Source organism: Emydura macquarii, unplaced genomic scaffold (assembly GCF_026122565.2).
Source record: "Emydura macquarii macquarii isolate MOO-44397 ecotype Brisbane River unplaced genomic scaffold, CSIRO-AGI_Emac_v2 contig_1630, whole genome shotgun sequence".
Taxonomy (NCBI): domain Eukaryota; kingdom Metazoa; phylum Chordata; order Testudines; family Chelidae; genus Emydura; species Emydura macquarii.
The window spans coordinates 35491-54320 of NW_027131767.1; the positions used below are offsets into that span (position 1 = coordinate 35491).

Genomic DNA, 18830 nt, shown 5'->3' on the forward strand with positions numbered 1-18830 from the left:
ATCGAGGGACGGTGCAATTGTATTGTAACAGGCCATCAGCTTGGACAGGCATCACTCCAAAGTTTGAGCTGGTGTTTCAATTTGATCTCAAATACTTTTCACATCAGATAATTAGACTAAAAAAAGACATAATTACTCAAGTCTCATTGCACACATCCAACTGGGCGTTGTTAGCTGCAAAGTTTTGGAGACACAAAATTAATCAAGTGGGAGAAAGGTTGAAAAGGAACCATATTAAGAACAGTGAGGACTGAACACTAATCCAGAGGCAGCATTTACACAAATTGAAGGGCAGCCCCTTTTCCAAAGATAGATCAATGCACCTGCTCATCACTTCAGATAACTGCAGGTCTCTGCACTGAGCAAACCCAACTTCTGCAGAAAGAGGAGACACAAGAACCTCAGCTGGGGATCCTGGGTCCTGGAGTCTAATCCGGAGAAGTAGGACATCATCGCTTCAAGCTGGGGCTGCCCTGGGGTGACAGGTGAGCACTGATACCCTGACAGCATTTCTCTCCCACCTTCCAGACAGGGGCATGCATGGGCTTCTCTGGGTGAATGAGTGAATCTTTTGAGCTACTCCGAGCTCTTCTTCAGGCGAATGTTAACAGCTTTAGCCTCACCTTCCCACAGCAGCACCAGTTGGCACCCATAGCACCATTTAACAGAGATGCAGATTGACATACAGCTCTTGTGACAGGTTCTCAGCTGGGGAACTGCCCACCCGACACACAAAATGAGCTACCTTGATTTATATCAGCTGAGCGTCTGGCTCAGTGTGTCCCAATCGGGTGGCAAGTGTAGATAGAGTCTTACTAGCCCAGATCACACATGCCACGTTCTTTCTAGACTCCAAGTTCAGGGACAGCATCTTTTCCCCCCAGCCAGTGTCTTGTTCCTGTATTTATCATATCACAGACGTTGTGCAGTGGGGAGGGACACTCACCAATAAGGACTGAATGTCAGCTTGGTTCTGCCTCTTCCCAAGATCCAGCCTCCAAAGAGCTGCATTGTATTACTGCTACAAAGTGATTGTCGGTAAACAGAAAAGGCACTGCCAATCCCTCAGCACTTCACCATCACCACCCCATGCACTAAGGAAGAATTTACTCCACTTCACTATTTATGGAATTAAGGCATCTCGTGCAAGGGGTGACAATTGTTCCGTTTCCTACCAGACACTGAAATGCTGACCACACCAAGATATATAGTTAGATTGTTTCCATTATAATAGAATCTCAGAGTTACCAACACCAGAGTTACAAACTGCTCGGTTAGTCTCAGACCTTGTTTGGAACTGGCAGCATGCATTCAGGCAGCAGCCGAGAGAGAGAGAGAAAGCAAATAGAGCACAGTACTGTGTTAAAAGTAAACTTAAAAAAAAAAAAGATTGGACAAGGTAAGGAAACTTTCTGTGCTTTTTTCATTTTAATTCAGATGGTTAAAAGCTGCATTTTTCTTTTACATAGTCAAGTTTCAAAGCTATATTAAATCAATGTTCAGTTGTAAACTTTTGAAAGAACAAATCAGAGTTACGAATATTTCAAAGTTACGAACAACCTCCATTCCCGAGGTGTTCGTAACTGAGGTTCTACTGTAATTCTGACAGAAGGTCATTGCTTAAGGACATTAGACTGAACTGGAAATCTCACTGCAAGATTTCTGTTGATGTATTTGTTGATTTCGACTCTTGAGGCATGGCATGATTCTGGACATTGCCAGAAGTGAATTACAGCATTTAACATCATTGTTAAGCTCCTGTATGTCACCAGATGGGATACGATAGCAGATAAAGAAATGCTCTGATCTGACTTTTAAGTACTCAGCTACCAGAGAAATGGACTGTTACTGTACTTATTGCTCTGACACGGCAGAGGGTGGTCTGCATGGGCACCAAGGTTCTGTTCTCCAACTGAGACTTCTGCCACTTGGCTCCAAAGTCTAAATTTTGCCTTAAAATTATAGCCTGTGGTCAGGAGACGGGGAGTATTGGAATAATTATGGAATGAATTCACAAGACTTGATCCACTTTTTAAATCTATGTTCTCCCAATTCCAATGCCAGTTTATTTCATTATTGCTAGACTCAACCCATGGCAAATACAGACTGGAGAAATCAAACGGTTGTCACAGAATTCTCCTGGGATTTGGAGATCTCCCTGACCTGCAAATTCTTCCTTCCTGGTGTTCCTAGAGATCTACATCACAACCATGGCCTCGAACACCCTCATTGTGGTGCTTGTTGTGACTGATCGACACCTTCACACCCCCATGTACTTCCTCCTGGGGAACTTGTCTAGCTTGGAGACCTGCTACACCTCCACCATCCTGCCCAAAGTGCTAGCCAGTCTCCTGACTGGGGACAGAACCATCTCATTCAGTGGCTGCTTCACACAACTGTACTTCTTTGGTTTTTTGGCAGCTACTGAATGCTATCTCCTAGAAGCCATGTCTTACAATCGGTATTTAGCTATATGGAAAGCCCTGCGCTATTCCACTCTTATGAACACCAAGTTTTTGCCTCCAATTGGCTGCTGGCTCCTGCCATCTTTGACTTATTCCTATCACAGTTAATATTCTGTGGCCCGAATGAAATTGACAATTTCTATTGTGATACCATCCCACTGGTGGAACTCTCCTGTAGTGACACCCATGGGGTCATACTGATGGATTTCATCCTAGCCTGTGTATTCACCCTGCCTCCATTCCTGCTAACCCTGACATCCTACATGTGTATCATCACCACCATCCTGAGAATCCCTTCCACCACTGGGCGGCAAAAGGCCTTTTCCACCTGCTCCTCTCACCTCATCGTGGTGACAGTTTTCTATGGAACCATAATGATTGTCTACCTGCCACCGAAACATGACTCATGGTGAGACCTGAACAAAATGTTCTCTCTTTGCTACACGGTCCTGACTCCCCTGGTAAACCCGCTCATCTACAGCCTGAGAAACAGGAGGTCAAAGAAGCCTTGAGCAAAGCCATCCATAAATGTGGCTTTCACAGAACCATGCAAAGACTCTGAGATAATAACTTAACCTGAGGTTTGCAAAGCTGCCTGGTGATTTAACTGATCAGCCCCCATTAAAATTAAAACTCCCATTGAAAATCTCAGCTTCAGTGTGAAAAATACATAGATAGTTGCAGAGAGTTACTGAGGGTGTTTATGGTCCCATGCTCTGTTCATGTAACACAACACAAAGGAAAGTGAGGCTAAGGACAGCTCTGGCACTCTCTCATTAATACCACTGATACACACAATATCATAGTATTTTTCTCCTTGGAATTGGCTAAATGTTCACCCTATTGGGGGTGGGTGCACAGCATCTGAACATGCACAATGCTGTCTTTGTGTAAGGCATAAAATCCACTAACTATCTAAGTAAATCCCTGGGTACATCCCCTGTTCATTGTTTCTCTATATTAAATAATAAAGTCTTGTAATCAGGCAGTCTAATTCAAATAAAACACAAGAGTTGACATCATGTTTGTTGCTACAGTTTCTTATGCCCCTGAGGACACAGCGGAAAAATCCAGGAGGAGTTTAGGTAAGCGTTATTCAGCCAAAGGGAAAGACCAGGGAGGGACGTGGCCAAACAATGTTCCCATCAAGGCGTGTTCAGTTGGGCACTAGGACGAGGGGAGACACAATTGTAACCAGATTTTTATGTCCACTAAAAAGCCATTTTTGATCAAAATAAATGTTTCCACAATAAAACTACTAACTTCTGGGACAGGATATGTGGGGACGTAAGGTTGGAAAATCTGCCACCCCTGAAAATGTGCTTATTGCCATCAAAGGCATGTACAATGTCATCGAGATGATCTGTAACTGCTAGCGGCAAATATCTCCAAAGGCCGGTGATGGGGAACTAGATGGGGCGTTGCTTTGAATTACTACAGAGAATTCTTTTCCAGGTGTCTGCCTGGTGAATCTGCCCACTGTGACGTTTCCCTCTACAATCTGGACTGCTGTACAGCTGTGTCACCCCAATCCCTCACTCCTAGACCCCGACTAGCACTTGCTTCGCCATGTGAACACCCCACTTCTGGATCAGCCCATGCACAGACTCCTGCAAGCCAGCATCTCTTACCTTAGTGAGTGAGTGCTTCTGGCCATCCACTCATGGGATTATGGAATAATGTGACCCCCAGCCATATCTCCAGTCCCAGATGCAACTCTAGGAAATGCCGTCTTACAGAGTTCACTGGACTCTGCAAGCTCATTGGTTAGTCAATTTATCAAAGAAATTCATATGTGTCACTCTGGCTGGATGGGGGGGGGGCATTTATTATATTTTTTTAACGTTAATATGGCAGAATCATAGTAATTCATGTGAGATATGCCATGTCAGGTACCGTTAGAAAGGCTACAATGTGCTAAGTAAGATGACGATGTTTATGTTCATGTGTTATGGGTGTAATGGAAGTTATGGATATGTTTGTATCTATATTTCATATTGTGCTGTGTTTCTGGGTGACACCCCAGACAGGATGTCTGCAGCACTAGCCTCCTTCATGGCCCATTAAGGAAATTCACAGGTACAATGGGCCCAGGCGGAGAAGCCAGGGATATATACCAGATGAGTCACCAGGACTTACTCGTGTGACTCTGGACTCCATCTTATTCCTGTAAATTTCCACAAGCAGCATGGCAAAGGCCAAAGGACATAAAAGGCAGCTGCACCACATCCATTTTGTCTTCAGTGTTTTCCTACCTCTGGATCAACTCATCTACAACTGAACTGAACTTAAGCTGTGAAACAAAGGACTGAGACCATCCAGGTACTCTATGTATACCAGAGGGACTATACAAGCCTGCAAACTCCACAATTCTAATAGAAACCTGATATATATGGACTTTCCAGTTATTTGTATGTATGTGATTGCTTTAATCCTTTAACAGGTCTCTTATAGTTTCTTTCTTTCTTTGTATAATAAACCTTTAGTTTCAGTTACTAAAGGATTGGCTGGCAGCGTGGTATTTTGGGTAAGATCCAAACTTATATTGGTCTGGTACTGTGGCTGACCCTTTGGGGTTAGGAGAACCTTTTTGGTAGAGCATAACTGGTCTCTTTACTGGACCTAGTGGCTGATTGGGAGGCAGAGACTGAAATGCAGTAAAGGGGGCTGTGTGTATTTTTATTTTGGCTTCTTGATAACCAGTGTGGGGAATCAGAAGCACAGTTTGTGGCTGGTTGGGAAGTTTGACTTCAGTGTCACGCACCAGTGTTGGGAGAATCTGCTCTCCTTTTACAGCCTGCCCTGACCTTGGCATTTTCAAGTGGCTACCCTAGGCATAGACGGGTCACAATATGCACCAGCTCCGTCACTGTAAATGAAGTCTCCACACACAGCCACACCACATGCACTGTTTTAGATAAAACAAACAAACAAATAAATGTATTAAGTACAGAAAGATTTTAAGTGGTTATAAGCCAGAGCAATATAAATCAGATTAGATCAGGAAGAAATAAAGCTAATTGCATTCTAAACAAAGCTTAACACTTTCAGTAGCCTTACAGTCTTAGACCTGGTCTACACCGGCAACTGAGGTCGACGTAACGTCACTGATGTCGATCTCCCAATGCCTGAGTCTACACTGGCACGGTAGTTCCGTCGACTTAAAGCACGGAAAAAGTCGACGTAATAAAACCACTTCTGCAAGTGGCGTAGCGCGTAAATCAAATTTCATGGATCGATTTTGTTTCAGTGTAGACAGAGCATAATTGTGGACGTGCCCCTGGGGGGGGGGGCAGCATCTGGGGCCCTCCCTCCGGGTCCTTCGCAGAGGTGGACCACCCCTCCCTGCTATCCTTGCTGGGACGTCGTCTCAATCCCTTTTAATCGGGCTTGTAAGCAGTCCTTCACCCGGCCCTTAGGCAGGGCTGGCAAGTAAACAGGTCCGCTCTCTGGAGCGGTAAGGAGGGGGAGGCTCTCTCGGGTGGCTCGGGAAGGGGGGAGGGGGACGCAGGCCCACGCGTCTCCACTGCGTCCCTGTCCATGGCCCTATCAGTGGCAAAGGCAGTTGCCACTGAGTCAGCGGGGCTCCCGCCGCAACACGCTGATGGAGCGGTTTTGCCCCTGACTCAGCCGCACCATCGTTGGCTTCCCTGGGCTTCTTCCTCCCACCTCCTGTTTAAAGTACCTTTGCTCCGTCGCCTGCCTCTGGGGTCCGGAGTTCGAGGGGGTGCGGGAGTCCCACGAAACCCTCTTCGTCAACTGGCGGCAGCTTCGGCAACTCCATGGGCTCTTCCACGGAGGGCAATTCCTCCAGGTCCTCCGGCCCCCAAGCTGTGGGTAGGGCCGGTAGGTTCTCCGAGTCCCAGGCCCTGTACTGCTCAGATAGGCCTTCCTCTGGCCCCCAGGTGGCGGGCAACTTGGGTAGGCCCTCCTCCAGTCCCCCATCCATGGGTAAGACCGGCTGCTCCCCCTCGGCAAGAGCCTCTGGTCTGGTTCTAGCTGGGAGCCTCAGAGAAGAGGCATCCCTTTCCTTTGGCCTTACTGAGCTCGCAGGCCTGGGTTTTAAATGCCGGGCTCTGCCCCCCTGCTCCCGGTCAAGTGGTGTACATTGGGCTTCTAAAGGCCTGAGCCCGCCCACCTGCTTCTGGACAGGGGCTGTCCTTCTGGGCTCTACCAGCCAGGGTGGGTTTGGTTCTCCCTCCGGGTCCTTCTCAGAGGAGGACCACCCCTTCCGGCTAAAATAATGTAATAGGACGTTAATGGCCTCCGGGAAGTATCCCATAGTGCCCTGTTGCAACCACTCTGGACATTCGCGCTCTGCTGTTATGTGGCCATGCGAATCAGAAATGCCCCCTAACCTCATGCCCCGAGAAAATTTTAATTTTCATTTCCTATGCAGCCAGCGTGGAGAGAGCATTGTAGCTGAAATACTGCAAGGCCCAAATGTGCTACAGCAAGGAGTCTACCAGAGGTCTTAGATCGCCTCAGCAGAGAGCCAGCAAAAGACATTTGGACATTTACGGGAAGATATCCCAGGGCATGCTGGAGAAGGGGCACAACAGGGACGTGCAGCAGTGCCACATGAAGATCAAGGATCATATCAAAAAGCCAGGGAAGCGAACAGCCATTCTGGCTCCTCACCAAAAACATGCCCCTTCTACGATGAGCTGCATACAATTCTTGGTGGCGGCCCCACCACATTGCTGCCACACAGCATTGATACCTCCGCTGGATCCCAGTCCAGGGATGATGAGGACTCCATGGATGAGGAGAAGGATGATGATGAGGAGAGCAGGGTACAGGAATGTGGGGTGTCCCTTCTCCCAGACAGTCAGGACCTATTCCTGACCCCAGAGCAGTCCAGCAGTACACAGGACAGGAATAATGATCCCGGGGAAGGAGCATCTGGTGAGTTTTATTTTTCTTCTTAGCAGTTATGTCCTTATTGTGGAATCAAATAATTAATCATAGAATTGATTAATAGAATGCCTGGCCTGAAACTGGTTGTAGAAGGCCTGGCCTGAAGTTGTAGCCTGAAACTGAAATAGAAGCCCCAGGCTAAACCTTTAACAGAATGCCTCAACTGAAATTATGATAAAGATGCTAAAATCCCACAAGAGGTCTCTGAACCACACCCCAAATGCAAGTTCTCTGATGGGATCCTTAAGCCTTTTTGAAGTCTTTTGTATATGTGAGTGTGTCACAATTAAAGCTGCACTCGATCCAACTCTATAGTATAGCAGAGCGATTTCTCATCGACAGGATATGTTTAATATATCTGTATTTCAAATTGTGCTGTTTGGAACATACCCCAGACAGAGAGGCGGCAGGACAATAGCCTGCTTAATGGTCCATTAAGACACACAGGGATGCAAGGGGCCTAGGAAGAAACTAAAGCCATACCTGAAGAGTTACCAGGATTGGCCCATGTGACTCTGGACTCCATTTTAGTTCTTGTAACATTCCACAAGACAGTATGGCCAAGGCCAGAGGGTACATAAGGCCGAGCCACAGATTCCATTTTGTCTTTGATCTTGTTCGGCTACAGACACATACCTACCTCTGGATCTATTCATTTGCAACTGAACTCAAGGATTACGACCTGTCCAGGTATTGGATGTATACCAGAGGACCTATACAAGCCTGCACCTCCGCAGTTCTTCCAGAAACTTGATATATATGGACATTCATTCATATGTATGTATCTGATTGATCTGACCCTTTAACATTTCTCCCATAGTTTGTTTCTTTCATTTTACAATAAACCATTAGTTTTAGTTACTAAAGGATTGGCTGGCAGTGTGGTATTTTGGGTAAGATCCTAACTTATATTGATCTGGTGCTATGGCTGACCCCTTGGGATCAGAGGGAACCTTTTTAGTAAAGAGCAGAGAGTTTAAATAACTGGTCTCTTTACTGGACCTAGGGCCGATTGGGAGCCAGAGACTGAAATCAGTAAAGGGGGCTGTGTGCATTTGTGTACTGGCTTCTTGAAGACCAGAGTGAGGAATCAGAAGTACAGTTTGTTGCTGTTTGGGAAGCCTGACTTCAGTGTCACCCACCAGCGCTGGGAGAATCTGCTCTTCGTTTGCAGCCTGCCCTGATCTGGGCATTTTCAGGTGGCTGTCCTGGGCACGGACGGGTCACAATTAGCCTGCATTAGGTTCTTTTATTGTTTTTAATAGGTTTTCTCTATGATGTTTTTAACCTTAAGAATAAACCAGGCTTGCTTAGACAGAACTGTGTGGTAAGTTGCACCTGACGTAATTACACAGTGAACCACTTCTGAGGGAGAAGCAAAGCAGGGCTGCTCAGGCAGATTTTCCTTTGAGGGAAAAACACAGTGAAGGGAACTGTTCAGCCTGGAAAGACCCCAGTCAGCAAGGAGAGATATGTGGGTTTCCACCCAAGAAAGGCAAAGGCCAGGGAGCTGAGAGAGTTGGCCCTTGCTGGACCATTAAGAAAAAATGCAGGTGCAGTTGCCCTGAACTGTAACAAAAATCTGGGTCTAAACACAAGGATCCATTGAAAATCCCACTATGTGCCTGTCTGCACCTTTGAAAATCTGGCCGTTGGGAGCCTACGTCCCACTGAATGTCAGTGAGAACTGGGCTCCTTAATGGCTTTTGGAAATGAGACTGACTCTCCTAAGTCACTTGGGGGTTTTGTACATTTTACCTTCTGCTCAGACAGAGAGAGAAAGATAAAGAAAAAGGATGAAAAAAAGCTAATAGGAGATTTAATGGATGTGAGAACTCTATACTCATCACATGCACTGTGTTTTGGGCTTTTGCTACGTATGTATTGTGTCTTCTGCATCCATTGCACTTGAGTTTTGAGTAACATGCAGTGTGTATGAAACCTAAACCTGGGACTCAAATGCATATTTTTTTCTTGTTTCCCACCCTCAGCTGTTTTACTGGAACTTGCTTCTAAGTTGCTTCTGCTTGTTCTTGGTGTGCAAATTAAAAATAAACCTGCAAACCAGTGTGTGGAGAGGACTGGACCCATTTATGAGACTCGCAAATAAAAGTTGAAATTTAACAAAACAACAAGAATATGAAAGGAAAACGAGTTGGACTTTGAGGCTGTGATTTCCAAGGGTCCAAGGAAGTTAAATGTCTGCGGCAATTGGAAAACTGGTTCCCTTCAGGCTCCTTTGACATTCCCAACCTAAAGGGGAAGTGTGAGATTAGAAGTTAGAGAAGTGACAATCTCTCTGGGGCTCAGTTCTTCACCTGATGCACTGTGGTACAAATCACTCTTTTCTCTCACCCATTTCTCTTGTAAGCTCTTTGGGGCAGGGTCTGTCTCTCTCCGGTGTGGGTGCAGTGCCCAGTACCCTCTAATGGCCTTCTACCAAAAAAATATATATATTTTTGTGAATTGTCATCAACTCTTAGGTAGTGGGTTTTGGTCCATAAATGAGAAAAAATAAAGATAAATGAAGGAAAGGCAGCCGGGGCAGATAATGTGAGCCATGCCACTTGTCCTTTTCCCTGCAGGACAATCCACACTACCACAACATCCTGGCATTAAAAAACAGCCCTGACTGAGGGAGGAGCGCCCCTCCTGAGTTGCCTGCACCATCCCCTGCACTGCAGCTCCCCTTTTGCACGGCCAGGGCTTAGCCTGAATTTTCCCTTTTTTTTCTTTGCCGTTGTCCAGGAAACTAATTTCCAAAGAGCCACAAACCCAGAAGAGGGCGACTGAGCAAAGAAAACTTGGAATGGAAGAGAGGTGCACAGCTGTGCACATTGACTTTTAAAAGGGCTGTAACTTCTGATGGACAATGGGGAAGCTGCATTGACCTGCAGGTGCTGGGCACTGGATGGCTGCAGAGGGAGAAGGAGGGAGAGCAGGTGACTATAGTGTTTAGTAACTGAGAACTGTATCAGCTCAACACACCTACATTTAAAAAGCCCATAGGAATTATTTGCAAAACATTGTCTTGTGGCTAGGACAAAGGAGTGGGACACAGGAGATATAGGTTGAAGTACATAGAATCATAGAATATAAGAATTGGAAGGGACCTCAGAAGGTATCTAGTCAACCCCAATTCAAATCAGAGCTAACCTCAGCTAAATCATCCCAGCCAGGGCCTTGTCAAGCCGCAGTTTAAAAACCTCTAAAGATGGAGATTCCACCACCTCCCTAGGTAACCCATTCCAGTGCTTCACCACCCGCCTAGTGAAAAACCTTTTCCTAATGTCCAACCTAGACATCGCCCACTGCTCCTTGTTCTGTCATCTGCCACCACTGAGAACAGCCTAGCCCCATCCTCCCAGGAACCCACTTTCAGGTAGTTAAAGGCTGCTATCAAATCCCCCCTCACGCTTCTCTTCTGCAGAATAAACAAGCCCAGTTCCCTCAGCATCACCTCAAAAATCATGTGCTCCAGCCCCCTAATCAATTTTGTTGCCTCCGCTGGACTCTCTCCAACTTGGCCACATCCTTTCTGTAGTGGGGACGATCTGTGGCAGATTCCCTATTTGACCTTAAGTAACTCACTGAATTGCTTTGTGCCTCAGTTTCCCCATCTGTTAAACCGGGATCACTAAATCCTTTGTCTCTCTCATCCATTAAATGTGTATCCATTTCAGACAGTGACAGTCTCTTACTATGTATCCGCGCAACACCCAGCAGAAAGGGGCCCACATCTGAGTTCCAGTCTGTAGGTCCTACAACAAATATCAATGATAAGAATCAGAGGCGACCCAGGGTGGGGACACGAGGGGTCAGGTGTCTTTGCAGATTTTTGCCAGGGTTTGCTGGCCAGACCCCTCCCTGTCCAGAGGCTCCTGGAGCAGGCTGCAAGCCGCGACTCCGGGGAGACAGAGAAGCGAACACTTTGCTGTGGGAGCTGCAGGGAGGGGCAGCTGAGAGCAGAGCGTGTGCGTGTCTTTGAACCGTGCCCTCTGCCCAACATCAGCAGGTCCAGCCGCCTCTGATCAGAACAGTGAGAATACAAGTAAAGGGAGTAAAATGAAGCTTGGCCTACATTTAAAGAGCCCCATAGGAATTACTTGCAATTCATTATCTTGTGTCTAAGACAACGGAGTGGGACACAGAATGTCTGGGTTCAAGTACAGGTTTTGTGGATTATTGCGTGTGTGACATTGAGTAAATCACTTAATTGCTTTCCGCCTCAGTTTCCCCATCTGTTAAACAGGGATCATTAAATCCTTTGTTTTTCACATCCATTTAATGTCTATCCATTTCAGACAGCGACAGCCTCTTACTATGGGTCTGTTCAACACACAGCAGAAACGGGCCCACATCTGAGTTCCAGTCTGTAGGTCCTACCATAATACCAATGATAAGAATCAGAGGCAACCCAGGAGCCGATCACACAAGTGCATGACTACGTCCATGTGCACAAAGAGACAGGGGGGAAAGGGAAGCTGCTAATACAAACCAAGGGGAAAGCTCTGCTGGCTACACAGACCACTAGGTGAACACCAGGCCCAGTTCACACCTGTTTCACACTCCAGGGTGGAATTTGCTGGCTTGTGTTACACAGCAGGAGACTAGATGATAAGTAACATCCTATGTCCCCTTATGATTTTTGGGTTAGATTCTCAGCTGGTGTAAATCTACATAGCTCCATTGATTCCAAAAGAGTTAGTCCTGATTTACACAAGCAGGGTGAGTGACAGAGGGGAATCAGCCCCATCAAACCCAATGAGGTACTCAGGATTGAGATCATGGCGAGTGAGAGGAGAATCTGCAGTCTGGTAGAGCTGAGGATCCAGCCCTTTCAGGTTAATAGTGCTACCTTTATTTATGCCAGCTGAGCAGCTGGTCCTGGGGGTCTGTGAGTGTCCTCTAAAATGATGCAAAATCACAGTTAATTGGTGACTCCGCTGAGGTCTCAGACCAGGAGCCTGGAGGGGATTCAGAGACCGGGTCCCAAAGGGACTTTGGGTGATTTAAAGACCATGGACAGACTAAAGGCTGTGGAAAGCTGTGAGAAAGCTCTGGGGCTCTGCAGCAGCCTGTGGCAATAGGCTGTGGACATCCCTGGCTACCTTCGGAGACGATGAGGTCTGCAGGCTGGATAACAAAACCACAGACTGGGCACCTCTGCTGTGTGATGTGCTGTTTTGGATGAGAAATCTGGACACTTCTACACAGGGGTCACGGCCAGGGGAAAAAGGAAAATTCCATTCAGCTGGATCATCCTCTTCCAATGCATACAGTGTAAGACTCGTGGCTTGGTGAAGATTTTCTCTCTTTCCCTCACTCTCTTCCTGTCTTGAAATCTGTCAGTCTCTGCCTCACTCAAGGATGATGTCACACAGATGTTTTCTTTACAAAAAAATCCATCCGTCCATCTGTCCCTTCTTCTCTCTATAGTACCTGTCTGCCTGTCTCTCTCGTGTGCATGTGTATCATTTATCTCCCTCTCTCCATTAATCTCTGTGTGGCTATGTACACACCACAGCTTAGGGCGGTGTAAATTACGTTGTTCAGGGGTTGAATAAGCCAGCGTAAGTTACACTGACCTAAGCGCTGGTGTGGACAACTCTGTGTGGATGGGAGAGCTTCTCCCACTGCTGCTCGCGGGGGCTGGAGTATTTTACATGACGATAGAGCTCTGTCCCATCTGCTTAGCCTGCCTGTACTAGCAGTGCTACAGCGACGCTGCTGTAAGCTGTGTAGTGTAGCCTGCATGTGATCACACCAACACAGCAGCTTCTCCCTTTCAACAGCACCTCTCATGCCTGGGGAAAGCTCCCTGAGAAAATGCAAATAGACACTTCATTATTGTCCTTCAAATCTGACCTTAAAAATCCCCTGTTGTGATATTTACAGAACGCAGCCTGCGGATCATGGCTGAGCAGATGACAAGCTGTCGCTATTCCTCTTCCTTCCTTTTCCCTTTTTCTCTAACCCCCATAGCAATTCATATAATTAACAAAGCTGGGACAATTCTTCACCAGATTCATTTGTTCGTATGTTGCACCCTCACCCTCTCCTTTAACACAAACACAGAGCAGCACCTACATTGATAAAAATGAATCCCTGCCGAAACATACTACTCCACTGCACACACAATAATCCCTCTGCAGAGAGGATGAGAGAAAGAACAAACCACATATGACAAATGTTGGTCACATCACCTAATCCACCAATGGAAGAATCTAAGATGCTGTGGAGAGCCTGTATAGAATAGAGTTGAAGAAATTAGAACAGGAGAGGACAGAAGAGAAGAAACTGGAATAGAGTAGAATAGAATAGGACACCCCTTTGTGTGTTCGTCTTTGGATCATAAGATCTTTAAGGCAGATATTTTCTCTTTCTGAGTTCTGCACTGCACAGTGAGGACCTGATCCCAACAGGCATGAGAATGATGTAAATATAAACTACTACGAGTGAAAGTGAGTAATGGGGTGACATGCAGTAAAGAGGCGGTAGTGGAAGGAAGGGTGAACATTGCAGCAATAGGAAGATATATCCTTTTGTTTCTGTAACTCATGAGCATTATTTCTCTCCCGTACCACAGGAATGATTCCCATCTGGGGTTGGTCAACCACACTGTGGTGACTCATTTCATCCTCTTAGGAATCCCCAACACTGACGGCCTTCAGACCATCCTCTTTGTTGTCTTCTTAGTTTTCTACCTCTGCACCCTGCTGGGCAACCTGCTCATCTTAACAGCCATCCTGGGTGACTCCCACCTGCACACCCCCATGTACTTCTTCCTCTGCAATCTCTCTGTGCTGGACCTTGGAATAGCCTCCATCATCACCCCCAAACTGCTGGCCAACCTCTGCGGTCAGAGTAGGGTCATCTCGCTGGGTGGGTGCATGTCTCAGGTCTTCTTCTACCAGTTCCTAGGCTGCACCGAGGGCCTGCTTTACACCGTCATGGCGTTTGACAGGTATGTGGCCATCTGCCATCCACTGCGCTACCTGATCATCATGAACTGGAGGGTGTGCGCCATCCTGGCTGCCGGCACCTGGATCACCAGCTCCTTCCACGCCACCATTCTCACCAGCCTGACCTTCACCCTGCCCTACTGCGGGTCCAATGTGGTGGACTATTACTTCTGTGACATCTTCCCTGTGGCCAAACTAGCATGCGCAGACACGTACGTCATTGAGACTGTGGGGTTCTACAATAATGGCCTGGTGCCCATGACCTGCTTCCTCCTCATACTCATGTCCTACGTCCGCATCGTCTACTCCATCCTGAAGATGAACTCAGCCGAAGGGCGACGCAAAGCAGCCTCCACTTGCGCCTCACATCTGACGTTGGTGACGCTGTGCTTTGGGCCTTGCATCGTGGTCTACACACAGCCACAGCTGAGCGAAGTGGTGGCGACTGCTCTGCAGATCTCTGCCGATTTGGTAGCGCCCTTGCTGAACCCGGTCATCTACACACTGAAGAACAAGGATGTGAAACGGGCTCTGAGTAAACTGAGAGGGGGTCAGACGACCGCACGTTGATGTGCTGCATCTGCAGAAGTAGCATGTGGGTGAGCAGTGAAATAAGTCTACAAATTCATCTGCATGGCTCTTCAAAGGCTTACGTGAGAGTCTGTCTCTCTCCTTCCCCATACAGTCCCAGCTATCTATCTGGAGCTGTACAAATTATAAAAGTGCTCCTAAAAGCGTCTAGCTGTCTTGGACATGATTTAAGGCTGACATGTTCAAAGCTGCCTAACGGATAGGCACACTCTGTCTGCATTAAAATTAATAGGAATTGGAGATCCAAATCTCATAGCTGACTTTGAAAGTCTTAGCCTCATTGCACAAAGCTACAGAAGCCAGGGCAGCATCTTCTGCAAACTCAAGAAAGGGAAGAAAAAAATTCTCTTCATCATCTGGCACAAACCACATGTCAGCAGGAAGCTGTGCTAGAGAGCTGCCTCACGATCCTGGGAGAACAGCTGGTTTTTCAGCACGTCCTGAAGTTCAAAGGATTTGTGGTAAAATTTTCAAAACCACCTCAGTGATGTAGGAATGTAAATCCTATTTTCATAGAATCATAGAAGAACACGGTTGGAAGGGACCTCAAGAGGTCATCTAGTCCAGCCTCCTGCTCAGAGCAGGACCAACCCCAGCCCCATCAGAAGTGATGGAGGCATTTAACAGTCTAAGGTACGTCTTCACTGACGGCTGCAAATTTGCCACCATCAGATCAATCTTTCTGGATTGATTGTGTGGTCAGTGAGGAGCCGCTCAATCGATGTGGAAGTCGACTTGTGAAAACGACCCCTTCAAGTACTGCGGCGCAGTGAAGACGCCGTGTAAAACGGAAGTTAAGAAGTTGACGGACGTTACGCAATCTACTCTGCGTAGCTTGTATAACTCCCGTCAACTGCCGTTGAATTTTAAGGTAAGTGTAGACCAGGCCTAAATCTCACTGAAAGGCCCTGGGATTGAGGCTCCTGAGGACCAGATTTCAAAGGCATTTTGTCACCTAATAGGGTTTTCAAGAGCACCTTGAGTGAGTCAGCCACCAGCCTCCCATTTACTGTTAATGGGAGTTGAGCACCTGACCTATTTAAAAGCCTTAGTAAATTCCACTAGGCACATAAACCCCTTTGTAAATCTAGATGTTTGGCTAGAGGATATTTAGACACCTGGCAGGATTTTCAGAAGCACGCAGGCACCTAGCCCCCCTTGAAATCAACCAGAGTCTGGGGCCAGATTTTTAAAAGGGGGACAGACAGCAATTTCCTGCACTATTCTGGATAAAACTTACTGCATGAGCTTTAATACCTTGGAGGCCCATTGTATTAAAAATGCAGCTGTGTGTGTGTTATTGCGAAGACCCCAGTCAGCAAGGAGAGAGATGTGGGTTTCCACTCAAGAAAGGCACAGACTACGGAACTGGGAACTGAGAGCATTGGCCCTTGCTGGACCATTAAGGGAAAATGCAAGTGCAGTTGCCCTGAACTGTAAAAAAAAATCTGGGCCTAAACACCAGGATCCATTGAAAATCCCACTATGTGCCTGTCTGCACCTTTGAAAATCTGGCCATTGGGAGCCTATATCCCACTGAATGTCAGTGAGAATTAGGCTCCTTAATGGCTTTTGGAAATGAGACTTACTCCCCTAAGTCACTTAGGGGGGTTTTGTACATTTTACCCTCTGCTCAGACAGAGCTAGAAAGATAAATAAAAAGGAAGAAAAGAAGCTAATAGAAGATTTAATGGAGGTGAGAACTTTACACTCATCACATGCACTGTATTTTGGGCTTGTGCTACGTACGTATTGTGTCTTCTGCATCCGTTGCACTTGAATTTTGAGCAACATTCAATGTGTATGAAAACCAAAACCTGGGAATCAAATGAGGATTTTTTCCTGTTTCCCACCCTCAGCTGTTTTATCGGAACTTGTCTCTACGTTGCCTGTGCTTCTTCTTGGTGTGCCAATTAAAAATAAACCTGCAAACCAGTGTGTGGAGAGGACTGGACCCAATTATGAGACTGGCAAATAAAAGGTGAAATTTAACAAAACAACAAGAATATGAAAGGAAATAGAGTTGGACTTTGAGGCTGTGATTTCCAAAGTGCCCAAGGAAGTTAAATGTCTGTAGTAATTGGAAAACTAGTTCACTTCAGGCCCTTTTGACATTTCCAACCTAAAGTGGAAGTGTGAGATTAGAAGTTAAAGAAGTGACTTAATCTCCCACCTGAGACACTGAGATACAAATCACTCTTTTCTCTCACCCATTTCTCTTGTAAGCTCTTTGGGGCAGGGTCCGTCTCTCTCCGGTGTGGGTGCAGTGCCCAGTACCCTCTAATTGCCTTCTACAAACTAAAATTAATATTTTTGTGAATTGTCGTCATCGGCTCTTATGAAGTGGGTTTTTGCCCATAAATTAAAAAACAATTAAAATAAAAAAAAGGAAAAGAACCCGAGGCAGATAATGTGAGCCATGACACTTGCCCTTTTCCCTGCAGGACAATCCACACTACCACAACATTCTGGCATTGAAAACAGCCCTGACTGAGGGAGGAGCGCCCCTCCTGAGTTGATTGCACCCCCCTGCACTGCAGCTCCCCTTTGCACGGCCAGGGTCAGCCTGAATTTTCTCTGTTGTTTCTTTGCCGTTGTCCAGGAAACCAATTTCCAAAGAGTCACAAACCGAGAAGAGGGCGACTGAGCAAAGAGAACTTGGAATGGAAGAGAGGTGCACAGCTGTGCACATTGACTCTAAAAGCGGCTGTAACTTCTGATGGACAATGGGAAAGCTGCATTGACCTGCAGGTGCTGGGCACTGGATGGCTGCAGAGGGAGAAGGAGGGAGAGCAGGTGACTATAGTGTTTAGTAACTGAGAACTGTATCAGTTCAACACACCTACATTTAAAGAGCCCATGAGAATTATTTGCAAAGCATTATCTTGTGGCTAGGACAAAGGAGTGGGACACAGGAGATCTGGGTTCAAGGTCAGGTTCTGTGGAAGATTCCCTATTTGACCTTCAGTAACTCACTGAATTGCGTTGTGCCTCAGTTTCCCCATCTGTTAAACAGGAATCATTAAATCCTTTGTCTCTCTCATCCATTAAATGTGTATCCATTTCAGACAGGGGCAGTCTCTTACTATGTGTCCGCGCAGCACCCAGCAGAAAGGGGCCCACATCTTAGTTCCAGTCTGTAGGTCCTACCAAAATACCAATGATAAGAATCAGAGGTGACCCAGGGTGGGGACAGGAGATGTCACATGAGTGCAGATTTCTTCCCAGGTTTGCTGGCCAGGCCCCCTCCCTGTCCAGTGGCTCCTGGAGCAGGCTACAAGCTATGACCCCGGGGAGACAGAGAAGCAAACACTTTGCTGTGGGAGCTGCAGGGAGGGGCAGCTGAGAGCAGAGCGTGTGCGTGCCTTTGAACTGTGCCCTCTGCCCACCATCAGCAGGTCCCAGCCGCCTCTGATCAGAACAGTGAGAATACAAGTAAAAAGAGTAAAATGCAGCTCCGGCCCTGCTGTTTGTGGCAATGACACATGGAACTCAGCTGGTGCCAGCCAAGAGTAACCTGGGAGCTGCTACCCAGCACAGTGATAAGGGCCCCCCTGGGCATTCATTAGAACACCTGCATTTTAATTAATCCCAAAGGCGGCTGCACGTCATGGTATGTTATGACTGAGCTGGGATAATCTGTCTACAGAGACTAATTATAACTTCTGCCTTCTGCCACTTCAGTCCGGCTCCCAAATAAGATGCCCACCACAGGAACAGCAAGAAATGACAGCGATGAAAAGAATTGCAAAGGGCCTTACTGACACTGCTCTGCTATGGCAGCAGCAAACGGATCCATGATCTCAGTGCTGACAAATCCCTAACACAGCCCTGCTTCCCTGGCTCTGTCACACCCTCTGTGTGTGGGTCTATGGACTGGTTTAGGTTA

At 46.8% G+C, this 18830-nt stretch overlaps 1 protein-coding gene across 1 annotated transcript; it reads left to right on the forward strand.

Moving 5' to 3' along the window:
• Positions 1-2210: 2210 nt before the first annotated feature.
• Positions 2211-14920, forward strand: LOC137157923 (putative olfactory receptor 10D4). The gene is made up of 5 exons (XM_067555350.1): positions 2211-2461; positions 2644-2874; positions 7180-7261; positions 8014-8075; positions 13975-14920. Exons 1-5 carry the CDS (start codon positions 2211-2213, stop codon positions 14918-14920), a joined length of 1572 nt encoding a protein of 523 aa, XP_067411451.1.
• The last annotated feature ends 3910 nt before the right edge of the window (positions 14921-18830 follow it).